Here is a 25270-nt window from a genome sequence, read left to right on the forward strand (position 1 = left end):
TAGCCAGGCAAGAGGAAGCTCTGAATAGATCACACCTGGGGGTTTCCTGATGTCTCCCTGTTGCTTCCCGTGTCCTGCAGTCAGCAAAACAGAGCTCTTTGCCTCTTGGCTTTCATGCTGCTTGCTTGTAGCTGATATTAGAGGAATGTCCAAATACAGCTTAAAAGCAGCAGTTATCTGGAAAGGATTGTGGACCACGCACTGCCCCAGATCTGTTGTGCTCGCATAATCGTGGAATGCCTTGGGTTGGAAGGGACTTCAAAGATATCCAGCAGGGACACCTTCCACTATCCCAGGTTGCTCCAAGCCCCATCCAACCTGGCCTTGGACACTTCCAGGGATGGGGCAGCCACAGCTTCTCTGGCCAACCTGTGCCAGGGCCTCACCACCCTCACAGGGAAGAATTTCTTCCCAGTATCCCATCTAAACCTACTCTCTTTAATTTTGAAGGCATTCTCCCCTGTCCTGTCTGCACCTCAGGCAATAAGTGATTCTTTAACCCACCTTCCCCTGCCAGCTCTGTGTGGCTGCCCTGAATCCTTGTAGGAAAGTTTTCCCTCCTGGTCTGTAGCACTTCCATGGGCTCAGATATCACCTGGAGCTGCCACTTGAGGGGACCTCAGACGCTCCCCTCTCCTCAACACGCCTTTTATGCCCCCTCCAGCAGCGAGTTTTGCTGCCCTCTGTTATTGCCAAAACCCTGCCACGAGCCAGAATCCCCCTTAAACAACTTCCTCAGCAGTCTGAAGCCACCCCATGTGCGTGCCCTGGGCGAGATCCCTGGCGTGGGCGCAACTGCGGCACCGAGGGGCACAAAGCCGTCCCGGGGGGCAGCGAAGCCGCCGAACCTGGGGCTGCGGGGGGGGCCGTGGGGGCAGGACGGGGAGCATGAGGGGCGGTCGGGAGGCCGCCATGACACCCGCTCCGCCCGCCGCCAATCGGCGCCATTTCCCGGCGGCCCCCGCGCGGGCCGGGCCGCCCTCAGGCCGCGCTGCCGCCGCCGGTCGCGGCCCCTGCGGCCGGAGCTCGGGGGTTGTCGCCCTCCCGTCGTTCCGGACCGCGCCCGTCCTGCCTTCGCCGGTATAGAAACGCTGTTTGTTATGATCTGGAAACCCGCAGGGGGTTTCTCGGCGCTGCTCTGTGCATGCCTTTTTGCAGCATTTTGGAGCTATTTCGAGCATCACTACAGCATTAAAAAATCTGTTCAAATAACGCCTAAGGCCTCTAAATTGCTTGTTTTCTAGTGACTGTTTCCCCAGAGCTGTATTTGGGTAAGAGAAAAGCGCAATCCAGAACTTTAATATCATTATTATATATGTGTTGTGCATATTATATATTATTATTTTTTATTATATATTATTATTTTATTCTATATTATATATTGTATATAATAATATATATAATATATTACAATATTATTTATCCTATATTTTTATTATATTATATTATATATTTCATATATAATATATATAAAACAATTTATTATATATTATTGTATATTATATGTTACATATGATTTATATTATTTATAATAATATATAATATGGTTTATTTTATATTGTATTGTATTTGATTATTTAATTATATATTATTGCAATATATATTTATATATTATATAATAACATATAATTATGTATAAATATATAATATATTATTATATATTATATATTGCATATAATAATACTATTATTATTATTATACATTATACTATTATTGCGTAAAATAGTATAATAATACTATTATTATTATACATTATACTATTATAATATACAGCTTTCATTCTAATTTTTATCACTTCTACCTTTTTCCCATTGTTTTGCAATTGTTATTTTAACAGTATTTTATGATTTTATAATTTTTAGTATTTTATAGTTATTTTACCGGTTTTATAATTGTTTCATAATTTTTATAATTTATAACGTGTTTTGAAAGGTGCCTAACTTCTTATTCTCCAGGCTTTAATTTGTGGATGCTTTGGAGAATTAATTGTCATTTAGGAATCATAAGGGAAATTTGGAAAGCATCCTAAGGATGTTTTAATTAGATAATAATTTTAATTATTTATAAATAAACAATACCTTTCTAATTTCAATTAGATATAGGTGAATATATGAAGCATGTAGTAGCATTAAAATCCCCCAGCCAATGTGCTTGCTGCATTTCCTCACCTCTAATTACCCTTGCTAATCAGCATAGCTGAAACTGGGCTCTTATCCTGGTAATGCATTTTGTAAACACGCTGAGAAACTTCTGGAGCTGCAGTTAAACATGTTAATTCTGAGCAGAGCATGGAAAAAGAAGGTGGTGGTGGTGGTGTGAGGGTGTTAGAAGGGGTGTTTGTCTGGGTGAGGGGCTCAGAATTCCACATAACTGCTGCACAACCATGAAGGATCCCAAGTTAACCTGCTCCTGGTAGTGACTGGAGGGTTACTGGGATATTGGGAAGAAGTTCTTCCCTTTGATTTTCTGGCACAGGTTGCCCAGAGAAGCTGTGGCTGCCCCATCCCTGGAAGTGTTCAAGGCCAGGTTGGACGGGACTTGGAGCAACCTGGAAGGTGTCGCTTCTCATGGCAGGGGGTGGGACTGAATCACCTCTGATTTCCAACCCAAACCCCTCAGTGATCCTATGCAATTCCTCTCTCTGGGGAATCCAGCCCCCTCACTCCAACATCCGACTTGGTCCCAAAAATTAGGGCAGCCTAAACATCTTCTTCTTCATCTTTGTTCCACCCAAAGTGCTTCCAAGCAGCTTTGTCTGAATAATAACATCACTGAAATGGAATCAACTTCACTGAATACGATGATTTTTCAAGGACTGAATTTACTCTTTGCTAATTACTTGTTAATTGACGATATTTTGATATTGGAGATATTTGTATCAATTCTAATGATTTCCTCAGCAGAACAGTCATTTGTGACTTTCACTGGTGTGGCAGCAGCACAGGGAAGCCAGGAGGAGGCGGGAGACCTGAATTAAAGCTGCTAGGGAATAATTTCTAGTGCTGCTCTAAATACTTAGGAATACAATAAGAAATAGGATGATTATGCTTGCCTTGAGACCTCAAATTTTTAAATATTAAGACATCTCCCTGAATTTTTTATCCACCAGGAGTACAAGGAGAAAGCAATTCAGCTAGGGGTTGTATGTTGTTTGCAGCACTTGATGTGAAAGGTATTTATCCTAAATTCTGGACCATGTTCAATGTGTGAGAGCATATTTTCTTTGTTTTTAGGGCTGGGGTTAGCAGAGCATGTTTTTGGCCTCCTAGTACAGGTTTTAGGGGTGTGTTTACAGTATCTGAGAGAAAATTGTAATTAAACATTAAGCTGGGTTTAAAGGTTTGCTGGTGCTTGAAAGCTTTGTGGATTAGACTCTGTTTTGAACTACTCTGAGTCCTGCAGAGTCCAGGTTTGGATCTGTGTCCTCTGGAACATGTTGGGGTTGGAAGCCCTGCTGTGCTTGGAGGCACTGTTAGCCCGGTGTCTTTGTTCTTCTGTGCTTGCAGAGTTTGATTGGAGCATGGAGCCTGTCCCCCCGCTGGAACCAGGGATTCCTGCAGGAAAAAACTCACCCGTGCCACAGAAGAAATTCCGTGTCTTGGTGGGGGTGACTGGAAGTGTGGCTGCTCTGAAGCTGCCCCTGCTCGTCGTGGAATTGCTGAAAATCCCTGGGGTAAGTAAAAGCTGATGGTGGAGCTTTGTAAAGTTGGAGTTACCCTGTTTTTGAGGAGAGATCACATGGCTCCTGCTGAAGTGAAAAGTTCCTCCTTGGAGCCCTTCAGGTTAACAGTTTTTTGGAGGAGAATTCTTCCAGCTTTTAAGAACTGATCTTTTTTTTCCCTATCAATTAACACTTGAATAGGTCTTGGCTTTGGATGGGTTTTTTTCTGAAATTTGCCCTTGTCAGTCAAGTTGCCAGATGTGGCTGCAGACAGAGGTGATGCATCTAGAACTTGAAATCTCCAGGATATTGCAGTTTTCCATCTGTGGGATATGGATTTTTGAAATATAAACGCTGCTGTCTGACCAAGAGAGGGGGAACCAGACCTTGTGAAACCAGAAATAGAAAATACACACTGCTATATGAGTCTGTGCACTTTTTTTTTTACTCTTAATTATCTGGAGTAACAGAAATGCCCAGCAGAGGCCACTGGTAACTGATCAGGGAGGGAAACATGCTTTTTTCTGCTGTAGAATAAAGTTAGAGGAAACTTTTAAGAAAGGGAGCAGATGTTTTGGAGCAGCAAAATGAAAAACTGGCAGAAGCAAGAGGGAGCACTGGTTAGATTGCTTCCTGAATATCCTTTAGAATGTTTGGGGAGGCTTTATCTTGTGAATGCATTGAGTAGAGGCACAAGAGGTGCTGATTTATCTGGTTTGTGTTGGTATCCAAGCTGGAAAGGGTACTGGAGGGGAGGCATGGGTTGCAGAGAGAAGTCTGTTGGTTTATTGCTTGATCTGAAGTGATTAGTGAAGTCAAAGGTCCGAGCCTGAAGTAAGAAGGACAAAGAAAAGCCATACCAAGAAAGGGAGTGATCAGCACAGAGCCAGAGATATGGATCTTCTAATCCTCTCTCTCTTGGATTACCTTGGCTGTTGTCTCTTTTCCTTTTTTCCTGGTGCTTGGAACATCCTTTTGTGAGGGTAACAGGCAGAATGCAAATGATCCACAGTAGGAATGTGAGTCAAACCCCTCCTTCTCTCTGAGTGTTTGATTCATAATTAAAAGCTGCAGGCAGCTGGACCCAAACTCTCTGTGCAGACCCAGAGGACCGTGACATCTGGTGCAGACTTTGTGGCCACTGGTTTTAGGTTTTAGTTGCATATATAGCAAAAGTGAAACGTCCAGGGGTTTCTAACACTAAATTTATTGGTAAAAATTATTTAGTTACTAATTTCTGATGTGATTTCAAGGCCTGCTAAGTCAGTGTAACTTTTGCATTGAGTTTGTTGGGTCCTACACAAGGCTGTTGCATCAGTTTCTTGTTGAGGTAGGGCAGGAGCCAAAGGAAGGCCTTTGTACCAAAGGAGGTGTGGTCAAAGGCTTGAAACTGGAGTAGTTAGTTTAAATTGATGTTTTGGCTGAAACGATCTGTGGTGAATGACTTGGCAGGGTGATCTTGCTGCTCATTAAACTTTAACATCTTCTGGAGGGTGACTACAGTGCACTGCCTTTTTGTTTAACCTCTTTGGAGATCTGGGAAATTTCAGTTGGGTTCAGATTATTGTCCTTGTACCTGGTGTGGTGGAGAGACAGCACAGGGTCTCATCATCTCACACACGTCATTCATAGAGTTTTTCAGTGGCAGGCACACCATGACAAAAATCATATTGGCGGGATAGAGGTTAGCGACAGGCTTTTGGGAGACCTTGGAGCCCCTTCCAGTCCCTAAAGGAGCTCCAAGAGAGGTGGAGAGGAACTCTGGACAAGGGCCTGGAGGGACTGAACAAGGAGGAGTGGCTTTAAGCTGAAAGAGTTTATACTAACAAGTTTAGATTAGATATTAGGAACAAATTCTTCCCTGTGAGGGAGGTGAGGCCTTGGCACAGGTTATCCAGAGAAGCTGTGGATGCCCCATCCCTGGAAGTGTTCAAGGCCAAGTTGGACAGGGCTTGGAGCAACCTGGGGGATGAAACTGGATCACCTTCAAGGTCACTTCCAAACCAAACCATTCTGTGATCCTGTGATAAAGAAAGGCAAGGACAAACCTTTCTGCGGGTGAGATGTTTTGTCCTTGAAGCTACAGGATGTCAGCTGCACTTTAGGCTTAAATCACACCGTGTCACTTCATTGTGCACGTGCCAGGCAGCCTCTACATTAGCTTGTAGGTGCCATTTAACAGGGGAGCTGCTCATTTGCTTGTGCTCAGGCTGTCTGTGAAGATTTTGCTGTCAAAACTGAGAAAGTTATTAAAAAATAATCACACACACCCTTAAACCTGAGCAGAAAGGGCTGTGCCAGGAGAATCCTCTAACAGAGACCAGCAGTGTTGCTTTGAACACAGGAGAGCAATTTTGCAGTAAAGTTTTATTTTGGAGATTTGGCTTAAGTGGTCTAAGCCAAAGACCTCTAACCTAATCTAAGCTGTCTCCACTGAGGGAATTTGAGTATGGCTAGACTGCCTTTATTAAGATATCCATGGGCAAACAGAGGGTGTGCCAGGTAAATAGGAAAAAAAAACCCCAAACTATGTAGGCTAAAGTGATCTTGAGAACACTGATCTCTTTGCAGCATAGCTGGAGGGACTTGAAGGACTTGCTGAGAACAAGGGAACCAGGAACCCACCCCAGCAGAAAACCTTCATTAGGGAGAATATTTAACTCATAGAGCGGTTTTCTTGGTGGAGTGGCAGAATCACCAGCACTCAGAGTCCTTGAACATCCCTCTGGTATGTTCTGGCTTGCAGTGGGTTGGATGCAGTGCTCAAAAGCCAGAGCTATTCTCTAATCCTGGGCTTATGCTTGGAAGAGATAATTTTTTTTTTTTTTAATGGTACCATTTCAGAGACGAGAGATGCCCCTTCAGACTTCACGGTGCTCTTTAAAATCCCCAAGTAAATATTCTCTTGCAGCCTGAGGTTAACACCTCACCCGAGCCCGTGGTGCTGCAGAGAGCGGCGTTAGCACCTTTGTGGGTGCTGCTGCTTGGCTCGGGGCAGCTTCCTGTGGGGTGAGGTTAGCATGGAAATAATAGTTAGTTCATGGCTGTGAGTATGATCTTCACGCTCAAAAACAGTACAAACAGCTGTGATTCCAAATCAGGGTCACTCGGAAAAGAACAGACATTTAGAAGAGGCAAAGAAGCAAATACGTAATACCAAAAACTGGTGTCATGTGTAGCTGTATTTTCCCTTGACTTTCCCTTCAGGAAATGGGGGAAATTACCAAAGACCACAATATGCTAAGGCTGGGATTTTGCTCTGCTCCCAGCTGTTATTCTGCTCATATAGCCTTGCAGGGAATCAACACTGCCCCATTCCCAGTAGAATAAACGGTGTTGGGAGCTGGGTTAATGTGGTTTGTCACGTCAGCCACTCCTGTTGCAGAGAACTTGGAGGTTTCCAGCAGCTGGTTTCAGCAAGGGTGCACACACCGAGTGCTTAATCAGTTTTCTACCTCAAGCCACAATTTTCCAGGAGGCAGAAGCTGCTGGTGAGTTTGATTTCTCCCCATCTCACACCACACACTGGGTTCTGTGAGCTGCTGGAAGGAGCAGGCAGTAGCTGGAAGTGGATAATACCATGGAAAAGGGATATTTTTCACTGTAATCAGTGGCATGAGGTGCATCTTCCACATTACCAGTTTTCAGAGTATTCTTTCCTCGTGCTGGCCTGTCTGTTGACTGGTTTAAGGAATATCCTTGGAAGGAATTGCAGATGGAAGTCCAGTTGCATGGGGGATCAGGGCATGCAGAGCCACTTGGACACTGCCTCTGATTTGGGGCTGGTCCTGGTGTGTGCAGGGCACCTACAGTTCACTGCTTGTGGCAGGAGCTGTTGGCAGCATTTATCAGTGCTACAGGTCACAGGACAAGTAGAAACCAGGGGAAAAAAACCTTTTTCCACCTGTTTTCTGCAGGAAATGAGAGGTTCACCTTAGCACCTCATAAGCATGTGTTTCAGATCTGAGGGATGGGATAGGGTTTTCCCAGTATATGACAATAACTGAAGGTTCCCCTGGCTTTGCAGGTTTATCTGAGATTTCAGAGAGAACCTTCATATCCTTTCACCCAGTCTCTCTTTGTGGAAGGCACTGGTTTACTGCACAAAAATGCTGTGCTATGAACATACCTACACAGAGGCTTTCCTCTTCCCACCACCTTCCTTTGATAGGAAGGATAGCTGGAAGACACAACTCCCACTTGCTTCTGGTAAGATCAGCAAGTCTGATTAACACTGTTTTAAAATGTAGCATCCCACAGTCTCTAGCTTCTTCCTCACTTTTGGGGTCAGGAGATCATGGAGCAAGAGAGGTGGAGCAGAAGGAGGCAGAGAGAGGTGCAGGACATGATCCATTCAACCAGGAAACCGTACTTCGTTCCAAAGCTGCTCTTTTCTGGGAAGCCTTGGGCAGCAGAGGTGGGTGCTGAGCCCCAGCATACCTCCCTGTCTCTCAGCACCTATGTTGATCACTCAGCTTTCTCTTGGCACAGAGCTTCCTCTTGGCTCCCAGTGTGGGAAGAGCAGTCCTGGCAGTGCCGTGTTGGCATGTCACCTTGTCAGCTGTGGTTCAGGGAATCCACTGAGGCGAGGTGCTCCCTTCCTCCCTTTGGCAGGCATGTCTGGGGATTAAAGGGCATCTTTCAGTTTCACAGGGCTTTGGTTTGCTGCTTCTTCCCTTTGAAGTTCGGTGCAGAACTGCACCTCATTGTCACCTGCACTGCCCTCTCTGCTGTCCTTGCTGTGAACGTGTTTGGCAGGTGGGAACGGGTCCATTTTAGGTTGGCATGAAATGAGTCTCTGGCTCCTGTGGATATCTGTGGTGGCTTGGCCTTTCAGCTTTGAATAGGCAAGGTCCTCTGAGAATCCACACAGCTTTCAAAATTGTCCTCAAATCTAACCATTGGTCTTGTTCTTTCTGCTTAGCTCGAGGTGAAGGTGGTCACGACTGAGAGAGCAAAGCACTTCTACGATGCTCAGGAGATTCCTGTCACCCTCTATGGCGATGAAGATGAATGGCAGGTGAGTTGTTCTTGCAAATAGAAGCACTCATCCAAGTTTCTTTGCAAGAAACCATACTTAGTTCTTGTATAATCCTGGGCTAGGACCCACTCCTTGGTCTAGTAATGTATGTTTGGAATATGGCTTTCGAAGACCGTGATGTAAATGAGGAAGAAGAAGGAGGCTGCCCTGATGTACTGGAGGATTTTGTCCCACCTCAGCAGACCCACAGCAGGCAGTGCTCTCTCACCACCCTGGAATCAGCTGCTCTGAGAGGAGTGTCAGGAAATGTCAAGAAAGCCACTGCAGAGCTGTGGTGAGCGTGTTTTGGTGCTTGTCGTGAGTCATACTTGTCACGAAGGCAGCAGCAGCTTCTTCCCCTTAGCTCAGCTGTCAGGGCTGTGAACATCTCTACACCCTGTAAAATGGCTCTTTCTCCTGACTACAGTTTTGCTGACACACTTGGAGAGTCCTTGACTATGGAGAGGTTCATTGTATAAGCATGAAGACTTTTTTTTCCCCATACATTCTATCCCTACTTTGCAGTAGTGATCCTAGTACAAGGTGCTCTACTCTTTACCACTACTCCTGCCAATGCACTCACACACGAGTATCACTTTTAAGGGGAGAGAGACATGCCAATGGCAGTGGCCAGGGAACTTTCTGGTTGGTCTAGAGATTTGTAGAGATCTACTGGATCCTAGGGTGCTACAGCTCCAGGCAGTTATTTCTGAAGAATCCTCAGTGGAGTAATAGAAGAGGTGCAGGTCAGGCTTTGAGGTCTGCTGGCACACTGGAAAGCAGGCATGGAATGCTTACAGTGGGAAACAATCACAGAATGGTTTGGGTTGGAAAGGACCTCAAAACTCATCCAGGACCAGCCTCCTGCCATGGGCCAGGACACCCTCCATTAGTCCAAGTTGCTCCAAGCCCCATCCAACATGTCCTTGGACACTTCCAGAGATGGGGCAGCCACAGCTTCTCTGGGCAACCTGTGCCAGGGCCTAATTAAAAGTGATTTGTACAATTAGGGGTCTGTACCTCATTAAAAGCCAGTGGAAAGCTTCACTTCAGTGTGAAGCTTATAAATCACATGGGTTTCCCAGGAAATGTGCCCCTGGTTTGGTCCTACCTGGCTTCAGCTGGCTGGTAGGATGGAGCACTTTTCCCTGCAAAGGTGCGATATGTGTTAAGGGAACTCTTAGGAACGATTCCAAAGCTGAGGGATGCTGTGGATGGGAAAGGCTCTTTCCTGTGAGTTGAAATCTGTGGTTGTCAGAGGTATGAATTGTCTTTGTGGGGAAAGGACCTTCCCACATCACTGCCATCCCTTAACTGTGCTCCCTAAACACAGGAGTGTGTTTTGTGAGGTGGGATTGGTGAGGTGCCCGTTGTTCCCAGCGTTCCCTGTGAGGGTTTGGTGACCTCCATCCTGTCTCCTCCGCAGCTCTGGAAGGGTCGGTCGGACCCCGTCCTGCACATCGAGCTCCGGCGCTGGGCTGACCTGATGGTGGTGGCACCTCTGGATGCCAACACGCTGGCAAAGGTTGCCAATGGCATCTGTGACAACCTGCTGGTGAGTAACTGGGGCTCTGCCTGCCACTCCTCTCAGCTCTCAGGACTGCCTGACCTTTCCTTCATGGAAAATTGTGCTTCTGGAGCATCACAAACAGCGAGATTTGCACGTTCTGCCTCCATCTGCTTGTCTCTCTCTTCCTCAGGATGATTCCCCTGTTCTTTCTCAAACAGTGGATCTTTTCTTCCCTGACCTACATCCCTTCCAACTCCTCTGTCTCTTCTGTTATTTCCCAGTCCCCACTTTGTGCTTTTCCTGCTTTTTCTGGGGATGGTATTTATTTCTACCTCCACATTTTCTCTCTCATTCATAAACAGAAACACATACACACACACACAGAGTCACTTTGAGTTCCTCTCTGCATTTTTTTTTGATGTAATCTGGAAAGACACCTGTGAGATTAGATAAAACTCTACTTCCTGCTACCTCATCACCTCCTCACCTAACATAGCACAGACATTCAAACATGCTCACGTTTACTTAACTTCCAGTCTCAGCTACAGAGTATTTTGCTTGTTCAGGCTTGGTTTTTTTGGTATTGAAAATGCTCTTTAGGCTCTTCAGGCAAATCAGAAAGTGTATTAAAAGAGAGTGTGCTTCTCTGTTGGGTGCTGAGAACCTTCAATGGGGCTGACTGTTTTGTAGCCAGGCATTAAACACACAAAAGATCTCTCAGGAAGCAGCAGATCTGCATGACCAACAGCCTTTTGGGTAAGAAATGCATATAAATGAACAAAATCCACCCGGATTAGATTACTGGGGTTCTGAGAGAAGCCAGAAAGAGCTGTGGGAGGGACAAGCAATGTCTTGTCCTTCTGGATCCCCTCAGTACTATGGATCTGATAGTTTAGCAGAGGGAAGAGCTCAGGAAAGATATCAGGGATTCATGGCTTCACAGACTCCTGCCAGTCTTTTCATGGAGCCTGATGAAAGGAAGAGGTAGCTCCAGGAAAGGAAAGCAAGCTCTGGAGGTGCTGGTTGGCAGTTAGAAAACATTTCAGGAGATGTCCTTGTGGTGGGAATGGTTCAAGTGACAGGATATAAAAAGGATGGGCACGGTTCCTATAAGGACCCTGATCCAAGGAGGGCTCTGCACCAGGGACCTGCTGCTCACTGGGAGGCTCATTTGCGTGACTTAAATGCTGCTAGGCCTGGGGAAAGTGATGGGCATTGCATTAAGAACAAGCAGCATTTGTCTTTTAAGGAGATGAGGTGATACTGGGTTATCTGGAAGTGCTGCTGCCAGATAGTTTGTAATCTGCCAGTGTCTGCTGCAGCAGCCCAGGTGTGTTTGTGTCATCCTCTGCTTGTATCCAGGACACAGCAGTGCTTCTCTATGAGAAGTCATGGAACCAGCTGGCATATAAGTTCAAAAAGACTCACTTGCCAACTTTCAGTGTTTATCTTTACAGCTGGCTTACCTGAAGTGTTGCCCAGGGATTTCACTGTAGCTGATAAGAATTGTGGTCACCCCTCAACTTCTCTGTCTCCCACAAGGGCTGGCAGTCTGTGCACATCCTGTTCCTGCTTGGTTTGCTCCAGGCTGGGCTGCTCACTTGGCCCTGGGCCATAGCGGGATGGGATCCATCCTCTTTGTAGCCTCCCTCATCTTTCCTGCCTGTCAGACGTGAGCTTCGCTGGAATGTGATACAAATTAGTCTCAGCCTTGTGAGTTAGTCCACCTGCACTGACAGATAGAGGCTTTTGACCTCAAAATGACCTCCAGGCTGGGAAGGCAATTCTGTGCAGCAAAGGGATGGGAAGGAATGAGGAAATCCAACCCACTTCTTGGCTTCTCTTGTAGACTTGTGTCATCCGCGCGTGGGATCTGAGCAAACCTCTGCTCTTCTGCCCAGCCATGAACACGGCCATGTGGGAGCATCCCATCACAGCTCGGCAGGTGGAGCAGCTGAAAGGCTTTGGCTACACAGAAATCCCCTGTGTAGTAAAGAAACTCGTGTGTGGAGATGAAGGTCAGTCCTTTTCCGTGGCTTCTGACCCTTTCCCTGCCCCAGTGCTGCTCTCATCCCGAAGGGGCGTGCGTCCTTTTGTTGCGTGGCCTCTGGGATGCTGAACTGCCAGGGTTTGTACAAACAAGCTGAAGCTTTCCCCTGTATTATTCCTCTTTATTAATTTTTAAGTAGTCCTAAGGGACCATCCAAGCCAGGCTTTCAGATGGGCCTGATATTGAACAGAAATGCTCGTTCAAGAAGAGAGGAGATCAAAGAGAAGGGAAGCTCTGCCGTGAGTGTTATCAGCCTGGGATTTGGGTGTCCTGACTTTGCCCTCTGCTGTCACTGGGGGCTGTTTTCCTCATGCCTCAGTTCATCAGCTCTGCCATCAGGATAAGATCTTGTCCCTGAGAGCAGACAGTGAGAAGAGCCCTTTGAAGCTGTGGCTGAGGGTGTAGCTGGACACACATTTAACTTTTGTGGTGTTATTGTTGTTGCCTGGATTACTTTTCAGCTTCCCAGTGGAGTTTTGATTTGGGGTTTTGATATCAGATTTATCTATGAAGTGAAAGAGGGGGTGGGGGAAGTTGTCATGGTCAGATTCAATAGATTTAGCTTGCAATGCTAAGAAATAGTACTAAAGTGGTCTCATTTGCATTTTAGGAGCTGCTTTAAATGGAGGTATTTTGACTTTTGGGAGTGGTTTTGATACAAACCATTTGGATGAATGGATTTGGGGTTTTATTAAAATTTTATTGGACAAATTGTCTGTAAAATGTCCCCCAATTCCAGCCATAATAGCAAAATAGCAAACATGCTATTAACTGCACAGTAGAATGCTCCTACTTTTGTGTAAAAACTCCAACTCCAGCAGGATTTAAACCACCCTTTCAGTTCAATAAACAGTCTATACCTAAGCCAGGATGTTATAGTGTCCTTCAGGGTCAAATTCTAAGGCTGGCTTAATTTTTGAATCCTTAGGTAGCTGCATTGCCTCTAGAGATTGTATTTTTTGATCTGAAGACTAGGAAATATTTACAATTAAGTAAGTGTAGTCAAGTAACTCAGGCATCAGTTGAAATATCCTGGATGATTATCCTTCCACTGGGATTTTAGATGTGATTACATCAAATTTCTTCATATCCAGCTCAGCTGTCTCTGCTGTGAGAGCAAACTCCTGAAGGAGCTTGGAGGAGAGGGATGGCACAGACAGCTGTGCTAGGAGCAGCCACCTCTGACTCAACTCCACTTGTGTTTGTGAGTCAATTCACAACAAGATCTTCCTGTTGGCAACACCAGGATTTTCCTGGCGGTTTGTAAGAAAATTATGGCAGAGCAGTAATGGATTCCATCTCTCTGAATACCCAGTACTCCACCATTGACTTTGTCACCTCTTCCCCTCATTTTTTCAGGCCTTTCACCCCACAGCCTCTTCCACTCTCATTTTGGTTTTGTGGGTTCCATCCACACAGGGGTTTGCCTGGGTTCCACCCAAAAAGCAAATAGCAACACTCACACATCTGGTGCAGAAGAGATTCAGTTTGCACCAGTTTTGTCTGTTGACATTGTGGTTTGTTTTGCTCTAAAAGAGGTTTCTCTTCCTCAACCCATGTGGTTGGTCTCACCTGAAATGTGCCCAGATCCTCACTGTCACCAAGTTTCTGCATTACAAGCTTTACCTGATTAATTTATTAATTTTTCTCCCTTAGTAAATGGGCAGTTTTAGACAGAAAGTTCAGGTCAGAGAGAGTTAAACTAAATTAAACTGAGTTCCTTGTTTGGATAGTTTCCATACTGACAGTATCATCATCATCCTTGGCTGGATTTCTCAAGCTGGGCACACTGGAAGATTTCTACCTGTAGGCATAAGCTGTGCTGTAAGATGGGCTGCTTAGCAAGATTTTGCTTTGCTAAACCTAGAAATCCAGGTGTGAATTGCCAGAGATGTTGGAGAAATGGGTGGTGGAGGAAGAAGGCAGGCCTTGGAAGTGTTCTGGAAGGGTGTAGCTCTGCCAAACCGTGCAGAGACAGTCAGGTAATGTCTCTTGTTCAGCAGCACCTGTCAGGTGCAGCTTCTCTCCTCAAGGTTAGGAGAGCAGAAGAGCCCAAATCTGCCTGCAGCTCATCCACAGGATGCTCCAGACCTTCTGGGATTTACAGGTCTGAAAAAGAGGAAAACAAAACCTCCCAGAACTAATTTCTGCTGAGCAATAAGGCTTGTATTTTAAATTATGAGAGCTGTTAGCCAGCAGGACAAAAACTCAGTAGAGACTCCTTTTCAGTCTTCCAGAGGAGACAAATGCCTATGGGAAAAGCATCTTTCCTCAGCTCCAAGCAAATAACAGAAGTGAATGGCCTGAGTTCCCACTGCTGAGTTCAGCACATGAGGTTGGACAAGATGATTTAATCATCTGTGGGCTTAAAATTCTGAACCTGAGTTGAAAAAGTATTTCAGAGGGAAGCAGCAGCACAGGGTAGATTAGATGTTCATCTGGCAACTAACTAGTCTGAAAGGAAAAGCTTTCCTTTTTGTTCTGTCCAGCACTTTATCCTTCTCCAAGAGTTACTCCCAAGATTCAGGCTGGTGGGAATCTAGGACTGCTTTCTGTACTGTGGGTCTCACTGCAGAGTCATGAGAACAGCAAGTTTTTTGTATAGGCAAAGACCATTTCAAAAAGATACTGAAATCACACAGTGTTTATGCTGGAGAAAGGAGGTGAAATAGGGAATTTTGGTCCACACACACTTTTTCGGGACAGTTTTGCACACTTGCCCCCACCCTGGATTTCACAATGTGGTTTTGCTCTTACCCTGCAGGGCGAGGTGCCATGGCAGAAGTGTGGACCATCCTGGAGAGAGTTAAAAGGATCATTGAAGAACTGGATGTGCCAAGGCAGAGCTGATGTTTTGGCATGTAGATGGTGTTTTTGTGCCTTTCTGATGGTTTAGAGATAAAGCCAGCAGGAAGCCAAGCTGCCTGTGGGTGCCCCTGGTATGCATACCTATAGCTGCTCTTCAACAGGAGGAGCCAACCGTTGTCTTGCAGCTGGTGCCAAACAGTTGGTACATCACTGCAGACTTTTGAAAACCAAAGCCAAGAATGTGCTGCCTTAGGGTGAAAAACTCTGTAGTATCTTGCAGACGGGGACTAAACATTCCTGAGACTGCTCAGAGCCCAGTACTTCACAGCAGTGCTCTGTTCCCAGGAGGCTGCAGAAGGTTTTTCAGCTCCGGTCCAAGGAGCTGAAAAGGAGTTTCCCCAAGGACTTCTAGAGAGGAGAATGCAGTGCAAACTCTGGTGATGGGGATAACGCCAGCTCCTTCCAGCACCTTCCAGCACGTGTGTTTTGGACCATCCCTGCTCTCCAAAGCTCGGCGTGTAGCTGTGCTGGCTGCATGTTCCCAGCAGGAGTCACTGTCCAAAAAGCATTTTCCCTCTGGGAACTTAATAAAAATGAGCTTTTAATCCTGCCTCTGATGAATTGCCTCTTGTAGCTGCTCTGGAAGGTGTTCACACCTAACATCTGTGCTAAGTCGTTGTGTCTGCTCGGTTTTTTTATCAGATATGGAGAAAAATTGAAAGAAGCTCTCTAACCCCCAAATTAGCCTTTGCCCTTTTGTAACTGTTGGCTGTTCCAAAATTCCACCTGCCCATCTGGGTTCTCCAGTTAGGAAATTAACAGGCTGGGCCCTCATAGAAAGCCAGGGTGCAGGAATGAAGTGAAACTTCACCTATGATGATCCTTTTCAGTTTGAAAGTTAACTGACAGGCATGAATAAATTGGGATATCCTGTGCCCTCATGGGCCAGACCAGGGCTCCCCCAGTCCAGCCCAGCCTTTCCTTGGGAATGTGATCTTGCTCACGGGGGAATGGAAGCAAAGTGGGGTTGTGAAACATGCTGCTGTAGCAGAGCACTGCTGACCAACAGAGTTTTTTAACTAAACCCAGACAAATTTAAGGGCTTTGGTACAGCATGTGCATCCTGCTTGTGGGGGAACCTCCAGCCTGCTGCACAGGGAGGAAGTTAACAGGTTAGGTTTGCTTGCCTTATCAATCCCACACAAGTAAAAACCTCTGAACTTTCCCTGTTTTGACTCTTCCACTGACAGAGATCCAGGGAGTCAAAGCTTTTGAGAAGGATCCTGGTGTGAGCAGAGCGTGTGGCTACTGTGGTTGTGAACTTTGCATTTTGCCAGGATTTATGGTGTGACCTCCTGCATCATTTACTCGTGTTCTTACGTGGTGAAGCTCTCAGCCTCTCAGAGGACCTTACTTGAAGCTTATTGAAGGCAGTAATGAGATGCTGTCGGGTTTCCATGAGTTTTGATGGTGAATGTTGTTTCTGCTTACAGGGAAATGTGTATTCTGGCAGTTACAATTGCCACTTGCCCTGGGGCTCTGCCATGGACATCTCCTGTGGTCAGAGTTGCTTACCTTCCTTCTGGTCCCTGACTTGGCAGCCCAGAAAAATCCAACAGTGAGATTCCTCATACCAGGACAAAACACCATGTCCCTGGTAGGAGCCTTCATCTCTTCCAAGCCTGGTTTGCTGGCTTAAGCTGCTCCATAAAGTTGACAAATGAACCTCTGCCTAATTGCTGTTATTTTTAATTGGAAGCAAGTCATGATAGCATTCCAGGCTGGGATAAACCTGTGCCCAAACCACCTTTTCTTCAGGGTAGGTAGAAGAAACAGTTAAGTTCCTTTTGGGAGGCAGGAGCAGCTTCCAGCCTGGCACAGGCACTCCCCACCCACGGCCAGGGAGGTGCTGGCAGCCTGGGGGCAGGAACTGCTCCCTGTGGAAAAGGAGAAGGAGTAGAAGCTGGAGGAAGCCCTGTGTGCTGTCACATGAGGCTTTAGGAGGGGGCTTTGGGACAGTGCTTTTCTAGAATGAGGCTTGGGACAATGAGTGAAGGACCTGATTCCAAACTAGGGCTTTGTGCTGGCTCAGGCAATAGGTACAGGGTCTCCTTAGCCACTGAACTCACCAACAGTTGTCCAGGGATGGATCCCTCAGGGCATTCAGGCTTCCAGCTCCGTCCCTCAGAGCTATGTGTGTGTCTTGACTTCACAGGGGAGGCCCAAGACATTCCCCACATGCTTTTTCTTTTCCTTCAGCTCTTATTTTTAAGCTGCACACTGATTTTTTTGTTTCACTTTCCCATAAAAACTCTCGGATGACTGAGGCAGCATCCCCAGGAATCCTGCTGTGTTGCAATTTCATTCATCCTGCTTAAAACTGTTTCTCTCAGCATGGCTTGGGAGCGATAAAGAGTCGGGACAAAAGCTCAGCTAAGGCAGCAGCCCTCCTTTCCTGGACTCAAATGTGACTCTCAGCATCCACGCCTCCGGTTGCTTCCCCCATCCCAAACTCAATGAGACCCCTTTGCTGCTTGGATCTGGGGGGCATCCGAGGAGGATGGAGGTGCCGTTGTTGCCCGTAACAAAGACACAAACCAACACAGTGCCGGTTTATGCGGTGCTTTATTCGGGGCCCGGGAACCTGAGGACTGTCGTCCCAAGTCAGGATTCCAAAGACTCTCATTCTCAGTTCAGCTTTTATACTTTTACACAAACAAGTTTACGTGCAGTTTCCACAGAAAACAGTTACATTCGGTTACAAACAAGATCATACTTCATGCTGATAACAATTGATAATCATCTACTCTAATCATAAATCTGCTTAGGTTGTCTTACTCTTAGAAACTGTTTAACAGACCCTTACCACATCTAAGGTAACAAATCATTATATACATGCTTGACTAAATCCTTTGATTATTGTTCCTACCTCTTCAGCACATTCCATTCTCACAAACAAGGTTGCTAACTTACTACTTTGGAGTGTTGCTTTCTAGGCTACTCTCCTACTAAGCCTTAGCCATTCTACTACTAAATTTGAATTATTTTGCAACACCGTGGTGCTGCTTTGGCCTGGCTTTGATCAGGAGTTGGCTTCCCCAGCTGTGACCCCTGATGGGAATTCCATCCTCCCACATGCCTGTCCCATCCCACGCCTCCATCCTGGGAGCCTGCTGTGGCACTAAACCTGCATTATATGGGAAAACTGTTGTTTAAACATGTCTTAAAATGGCTTTTTGTGGTCTCTTTGCAAACACATACTTCTTCTTTCCAGCACCCCCCACGACAAGTGTTATCCATGCAGGAATGTCCTGGGAAGGTGTCCTGAGGTGTTTCCCATTGGCCTTTGTTAACCCCTTCCTGTGATTGGGTGTTCCTGTAAGCCCCTTGAGATTTCTAATTGGTTACCCTGTGAATCCTCCTAAACCCTATAAATGTAACATCCCCAGCAATAAAGACTCTCTTGCCTCCTCTCCACGCCTGGTGTGCTGTCTCTGTGCCGGCCATGGAGCCAGGTGCGTGGGGGGGACAGGAGGGCACCTCTCCCCTCCAGGCTCAGGGCCAGAAGAAACCCCTGAGAAAACCTCTGGAGTTCCCTTTCCCCGTCCTTCAAGACGTCGGAATGGTTCCTCAGATGGAAATGGAACTAGAACTGGGCCCGCCCCATGTCGTGGGTGGGGAAAGGGATCCAGAGCCTGCAGCACGGAAAAAAAAAAAAAACCACCTCTAAAAAAAAGTGATAAAACCTCTCGATGTTCAGACTTCTGGCAGTCGTGCCTGTGTGATGCACCTGGTGCAGCGGCTTTTACCACCTCGGCGCTCCGGATTTGGCACCTGCCCACCAGCCCAGGATCCGCCTCCTCCGGATCCCCGAAAGCGCGTGAGGTGGCAGGAAGCAGGTTTTGCTCCCCGACCACAGCGGGGCTGCTGCTGGAAGAGCCGGTGGCTGCCACAGGGGTGACAAATTGGCGGTGGCGAGTGAGACCTGGCGGTGTTCGCACAGGGTTTTATCCCCCTTTCCTTGCACTGGTAGGATTCAAGAGAACGCCCTGAGATGTGCGTCTTCCTCCTGTAAGGTTGCAGTGATGGGCAGGTGTTTTTTTTTTTTTGTGGAAAAGGGAGATGATCCAAAGGGATTGCCTCTTGTAACTGCTCTGGAAGGTGTTCACACCTAACATCTGTGCTAAGTCGTTGTGTCTGCTTGTGTTTTTTTATCAGATATGGAGAAAAATTGATTGAAAGAAGCTCTCTAACCCCCAAATTAGCCTTTGCTCTTTTGTAACTGTTGGCTGTTCCAAAATTCCACCTGCACACTCAGGTTCTCCAGTTAGGAAATTAACAGGCCAGGCCTCTGCCCTCATGATTTTTCTTTCAGTGTGCTTAATTATTTTTGTCTCACCAGTGCTCCTGGCTTGGGAGATGCTTGAAAGCACCTGAATCGCCCTGACTGGTGTTAAGGACAGTGCCAAAAGACACGGCATGGCTTGGCACAGACTCCTTGGCACCAGTGACACCGATAGCTTGGTTTTGGCAGGACAACCTTGCAATTAAAACTCGGTGCAGTGTTCTTGCTCTGGTCAGCAGCCTCGGTGGGTGCTTGAAAAATTGTTTCCAGGAGTAATTGAGCTTAATTAGAAGCTTGAATTCCCTGGAGCTGGGATGCTCAGAGATGCACAGCAGAGAGAAATAATCCAATGGGGCAGTTCCTTGCTAGGTCTTAACCTGTTGTTTGGGGTTTCACTCCTGGAATTTCAACATGAAATTTAGATGGAGACTGGAATTTTTCTCTGGGAGTCCTGCATTTGGTGTTGTACCTTGCTTTTCTGACTCTCTAGGGGAAACAGAGGATAAAGGGGATGGAATGAGCACAAAAAACCATAGTGAGATGAGGAATAAAGGTGACTTTTGTTCATCACAATGAAGATAAAATTAATCTGCTCCTGACCACAGGCTCCTGGGCTCCCTGGAGGGAGTGCAGAGAGATGGGCTCTACATGGAGACTTAAAATCAGGCTCCAACAAACGGGATTGCAAACACCTCAGACTGAAAGCTGGGAGGGCCTGGCATGCTCCCACCTCTTGCTCCCATGGCAGTCAGCCTCCAGAAAACCTTTGATATCCAGTGCCAGCTGCCATGAGCACCCCAGGGACCCTTCATCCCCCCTGACCCCAGCCCTGCCAACAGCAGGGGTATCCAGGAAATCCCCCCACGTCCAGCACCACTGGCACAGCGGGTGATCATGAGAGGACAGGCAGTGTGCCACCCCAGCTTCCCACTGCCAAAACAAGCTGCTGGGGTGCCAGCACAGTGATAAAAGCTTTACAAAAGGGGTTTATTCCTGCCTGGCTCCTTGGATGGCTAGAAGAGCCTTTTCCCAGGAGTGCTGTGCCCCCGGAGCGGCCTGAACTGTGGCTGGCTCTGCTCTCTGTCTCACTTGATTTACATGGGGCACGGGGGTGGTTTATAGATTTGGAGAAATATGATTCACAAACTCCAGCATGATAAGCATGAGGGGAAAAAGATAAGACACGTCAACCTGAAGGAATGCAGCCAGTAGACAGCCCAGCCTGTGGCTGGCAAAAGCCCTGGCAGAGAGGATCTGGTGTAAAAAGGGGACAAAATGGTAACTTGTGCCTGAAAAAACAGCTGAAAGCCTCCCATCCCTGCACAGCTTACTTCTCCTGTGCTCTCATCCCACAAATCCACTGCAGCTCTGAGGCCATGGGATAGCTCCAGGTAAACTCCCTGGACATGTGTCAGCCAAACTTCCTAACTGGGAGTAATTTACAAGCCGAGCTGTTGTATTTGTGCAGGTCTGACTCTGCTTCCACGACTGCAGCTGCCCTCCAGACCACTGCTCCACTTCCCTGAGGATAAGGAACCAGCGTGGGGTCTGGGAGCCATCCCAGAGCCATCCCAGCCATTCCAAAGTCAGCTCTTGCATGAGTGGCAGGCGAGGGATGCACTGTCCCTTTGTCCCTTCCCTCTGCCGGGCAGCACCATGTGCCTGCCAGGCGTGTGGCTGGGGAAGCCTCTGCCTTGCTGGGCTTTCCTTTGCCAGTGGGGATGGGGGTGGTGAGGGAAGCCCTGACCTGGTTCCTGCTGCCCCCACACAACCCCACATCAACCCCCCATGCAAACAAATCTCGACCTGGCAAACACGGCCCCTTTATAAAGGCAGCAAATTTTGGCTGCGGGAACACGGCTGATGTTGGAGCACAGCCCAAGGCACAGGCAGACCTCTGCCCCTTGCTTCGCTCTGGAATACCCCTCCTGAGGTCAGGGAGCTCCTGCTTTTGCAGCTTCTCCAGGAAACCTGCATCCTCCATACCCTCAGAGCAAGTTTGCTCTAAGGTGCTCTGGGTGGATGTTATTTACAGCAGCATTTTTTCATTGATAGGAAATAGCTCTTGGTGAGGGCAAAAGCTCCTGAGGTGTGGACAGGATGCAGCTGAAGCACCCAAACGCTTCCAGCCTGTGAACCTTGCCAGTTGCTTCAGCAGAAAGTCAATATTGACCCTCCGTCAGCACTTGCACGCATAGACACTCCTGTTACTGTTGCAAATAGTCTACAAATAATTAAGATTTCATTGTATAGAAGAAGTTGTGATAAAATAATCGAGACTTGATCATATAAAAGAAATTGTTTGATTAAAGGTAGAAACTTGTGAAGCACAATGTATAGAATTGTTATGGAGGGTTGTGTTTGGAGTGTGCAACCGTGGATACCTCACCAAGAAGTTACTGGAACATGTGTGTTAAGTTACTGGACCATATATGCTGCTTGGAAACCCCCTCACCCCTTCCCATCTTGATCTGCATATCAAAGATTCCAATCAGTAAAGCTAAGTAGAACTGACCAATGACTGCTTTTGGAATAAAGAGATATATCCTATAGAACCAGTCGCTGTAAAGGTTGGAATTAAGAATGGACTTATATAACAGGTATAAAAAGGAATGGATTTTGTTGCTGAGGTGGAACACGTTTGGAGGAGCGTGTTCCCAGCACACTGAATAAAGAAGTGTGTCTGCTTATTCACATCAAATTGGTGTTGAATAAGTTTCTTTTGTCCTGTTCGGTGACGTGACCAAAAACAGAACAAAGCCTGGCGCGTCCCTCCAGCACCAGCTCTGTGTGCTGGTTCTATAAAAATAATCATAATTAAATAGTTGAGTTTACTGGGGCTTTGTTGGGAGTCAAAGATCTGGGAAAAGCCACGGAGAAAAAGAGCTCCAGCTGCTCTGCTTCTTACTCCCCCCCCCCTCTCTCTTTCCCCTGACCCAGTATCTATCCTCCCCCAGACCATCCATCCAAGCTGGATCACTGCAGGAGAAGAGACGTCACCTCCCGTCCCCATCGCGTCCCCACCACCTTGGATGGGACATGGGAACGGGCAGCACCCCTGAGAAACAAAAGCTGAAGTGGTTTGAGGGCTTGGCCTCTGAAGGGGGAAGGTGATGGGGGAGTGGAGAGGAACCAAAACCCGTCAGCGGAGGAACAGGCGGAGGGCAAAGGAGAAGTGAAAGGAGCTGTGATTACTGAAAGCCCGGATGTGAAGGAGTGGGAGTGCTATCTTTGGGGCTCTCACTTCCCTGTCTGCGCAGGTTTTCTTGGCTTTTGGCTATTTTTTCCTCTCTTTCCTGTCTTTGCTCATAAATTCCACCCTGGGGCAGGTGGGGTTGGTGGCCCTGGAGGTGGGTGCCGTATGTGCCGTGGGGGCTCAGAGTCTGGGGACAGATGAGCATCCTGCATGGTGGGGTTTGGGAGGACTCTCTGAGCATCTCTACTGTGAGGGATCTGGGGACTATCCCACTCTCTGCCAGGGATGCAGATACATCCAAGCTGCATCACCCCACTTCACCCCCTTTCTAGTCTCTGGCACATTGGCTGCATCTCCATCTTAGGCCTCTGAATAAGCAGATATTTTAGTCTTTTAAGCAGACTCTACCCCCCAGATATATGATCCCTGCCCCCAAATAATTCAAGCAGGACTGGGCACCTGGTGGTGGGGCAGAGCAGAGTGTTTTGGTACATCAAACACCTCAGTAAAAGCCATTTTAAGATGAAGCATTGTCACTAAGGGTTGAAAGAGCTCCTAGTCTGGTGTCAAGGAAAGGTTTTTCTTTCTCCAAAAATAAGTAGTGATGCTTCCCCCAAGCCATCCTTATTCCTGCAGCCTCCATGCTTAATTTCAGGTAACAAAATCCTGCAGGTATGTGGATTTAAGCCCATCTAACAGCTCTAATTAAAGGAGTTCATGCCCCCATCCCTGGAAAGAGTCAGCATAACTGTGCCATGACCTCGGCTGGGCTGTGGGACTGCTGTCTTCTGCGGGACCCCAAACCTGGGTTTAAAGTTAAGCCTGGGATTAGAGGCTGTGCTGAAGCCAGCGGGGTGAGTCCCTCGCTATCCTGAATCAGCAGAGTGGCTGCAGGGAGAAGCCTGGGAGCAGATGAGGGGTCTGGCAGCTCGTGGGGTGTTGGATCTGAAAGGAGGGAGCTAGCTGAGGGTCCCCTGAGCTGTAGGATTTTACTGGGGACAGAAACCCCAGTAAAATCAACACCTCTCCTATATACACCCATCAAGTTTAACCTGTTTCAGTCTCTATGTCCTGTCCTGCTGTGGAAGGAGCATCCTTAGTTTCCCAAAATCTCTCCCCAGGGATGCCTGCCCTCCATTTAAAGCCTGGCTTTTCTCTTCCCACTCCTCCTTTAATGCTACTGGGTCAATTTGCCCCCATTTCCTCGATACCAGCCTTAAATTCCATAATTAACAGGTCAATGCAGTCAATCCTATTCCAGAAACGGGAAAGGGAGTCAGGTCCTGCTCTGTGCAAAGAAGGGGATGCAGAATGAAACAGGCTGGGGGCTTTCCCTCTGAATTAAACCAACACAAGAAAGAAAGAATAACATAACTGGAGGGGGGGGCAAAAGGCAGAAAAGAAGCCACTCCCTGAAAGCCAACATCCCTTTCATCCGTGGGACCTCAGCAGAGAAATCTCAGGCAAAGCTGGGTCAGATGCTCTGGAACTCTTCCAGGCCCGGAGTGTTTAAATAGAAAGGTTATGTACCTGGGAGATTTATTTCATCTCTTAATTGGTTGTTTGTTTACACGGCTCGGGAGCTCTTTGCTCGTGTTTGCTTTGCTGGCTCACTCAGCCGCTGAAAATCCCGGCCGGCTGCGTCCCGGCCCCGGCCGCTGTGCCGGAGGCTGCCCCTCCGCTCCGGCTCCTCCCGCTGAGCCCTGGTGCTTCCCCCTGACCCCCTCCCACCCCGCTGCAGCCAGCATCCCTCCCATCACACACGGCTGCGTCGGTGGGACGGTCCGGGTGAGCTTCCATCACGCCAACATCTCCCTTTCCCTTGCGGGCAAGAACCGGGGTATGGTGGAGATGGAACCCCCTTGCCCGGGATTTGAAGCTCCCCCTCTCCCGAGCATCCTGCCAGGTCCAGCAGAGGATGAGATCCAAAAACACCACAGGTTTGAGTCTGGTGTCCCCCAAGCGCATGGTGAGGTCTTGGTTCTCTGCTGGCCTCAACCCACACAACATTTTGGAGGAAAATCAGTTTTCTCCCTCTGCAGCTCTGGAGAGAAGAGCTTTGGAAACACCAGGAAAAGTGTAACAGCTTCTCTCTCACGCTCCTCTCTTGGTGGTATATACATTTTATGTTAATTTTCTCTTGGTTTTATCTCAGTTTATGTTAATTTTCACCTTTCCAGGCTTGCCCAGTGATAGGTGCAAAGTGCCCTCAGGCTCTTTGGCCTAGCAGGTGTCCTGATGGCAGATGGTCTCCACCTCATCCGTGGGTGGGAGAACCTCTTTCCCTCCCCTGCCCCAGTGCTGGAGCCAGTGGATCCTTATCTCAGCTTGACATGCATCCCTGGAAGGGAGAGGGGAAGCTGTGCTCCTGGCTCATGCCAGTAAGGAGCAGCCACCCAGATGGATCAGTGGGATGACCTTGGCAGGAGCAGCCTGGGGTGATGGGAAAGCTGAAGATACAGGGTGGGATCACAAGCAGGTGGGCCCTAAAACACCTCCCATCTTCAGCTGCTGATGGTATATTCCCACCCCCTCCTCTGCCAGCTCCTGTCCCTGCTCATGGCACTGATGTCAGCAGTGGCCACCTGCGTGTGGGAGCAGCTGAGGGGTGAAGGAATGTGGGCTTTTTTTTTCACGACTGGGTTGCAAATGTGTTAACATCTGGTTTTTTTCAATGAAA

The 25270-nt window shown here is 47.5% G+C and overlaps 2 protein-coding genes across 5 annotated transcripts in view; both read left to right on the forward strand.

Moving 5' to 3' along the window:
* Positions 1 to 563: 563 nt before the first annotated feature.
* On the forward strand, positions 564 to 15666 carry PPCDC (phosphopantothenoylcysteine decarboxylase). 4 transcript variants are annotated; one of them, XM_032699730.1, is made up of 7 exons: positions 564 to 1080; positions 3110 to 3172; positions 3507 to 3673; positions 8586 to 8681; positions 10108 to 10236; positions 12041 to 12209; positions 15006 to 15666. In XM_032699730.1, exons 1-7 carry the CDS (start codon positions 579 to 581, stop codon positions 15089 to 15091), a joined length of 1212 nt encoding a protein of 403 aa, XP_032555621.1. In that variant the 5' UTR covers positions 564 to 578; the 3' UTR covers positions 15092 to 15666. The 4 variants fall into 4 exon arrangements, with proteins under 4 accessions (XP_032555621.1, XP_032555622.1, XP_032555624.1 ...); XM_032699732.1 differs by lacking the exon at positions 564 to 1080 and adding an exon at positions 1106 to 1271; XM_032699731.1 differs by lacking the exon at positions 3110 to 3172.
* A 2443-nt stretch (positions 15667 to 18109) lies between these two features.
* C12H15orf39 (chromosome 12 C15orf39 homolog) overlaps positions 18110 to 25270 on the forward strand; it is a 28688-nt gene continuing 21527 nt past the window's right edge. The window contains exon 1 of the mRNA XM_032700471.1: positions 18110 to 18224. The gene's annotated coding sequence lies outside the window, so the exon portion shown is untranslated. The remainder of the gene's footprint in view (positions 18225 to 25270) is intronic.

Source organism: Chiroxiphia lanceolata, chromosome 12 (genome assembly GCF_009829145.1).
Source record: "Chiroxiphia lanceolata isolate bChiLan1 chromosome 12, bChiLan1.pri, whole genome shotgun sequence".
NCBI classification, from domain to species: Eukaryota; Metazoa; Chordata; class Aves; order Passeriformes; family Pipridae; genus Chiroxiphia; species Chiroxiphia lanceolata.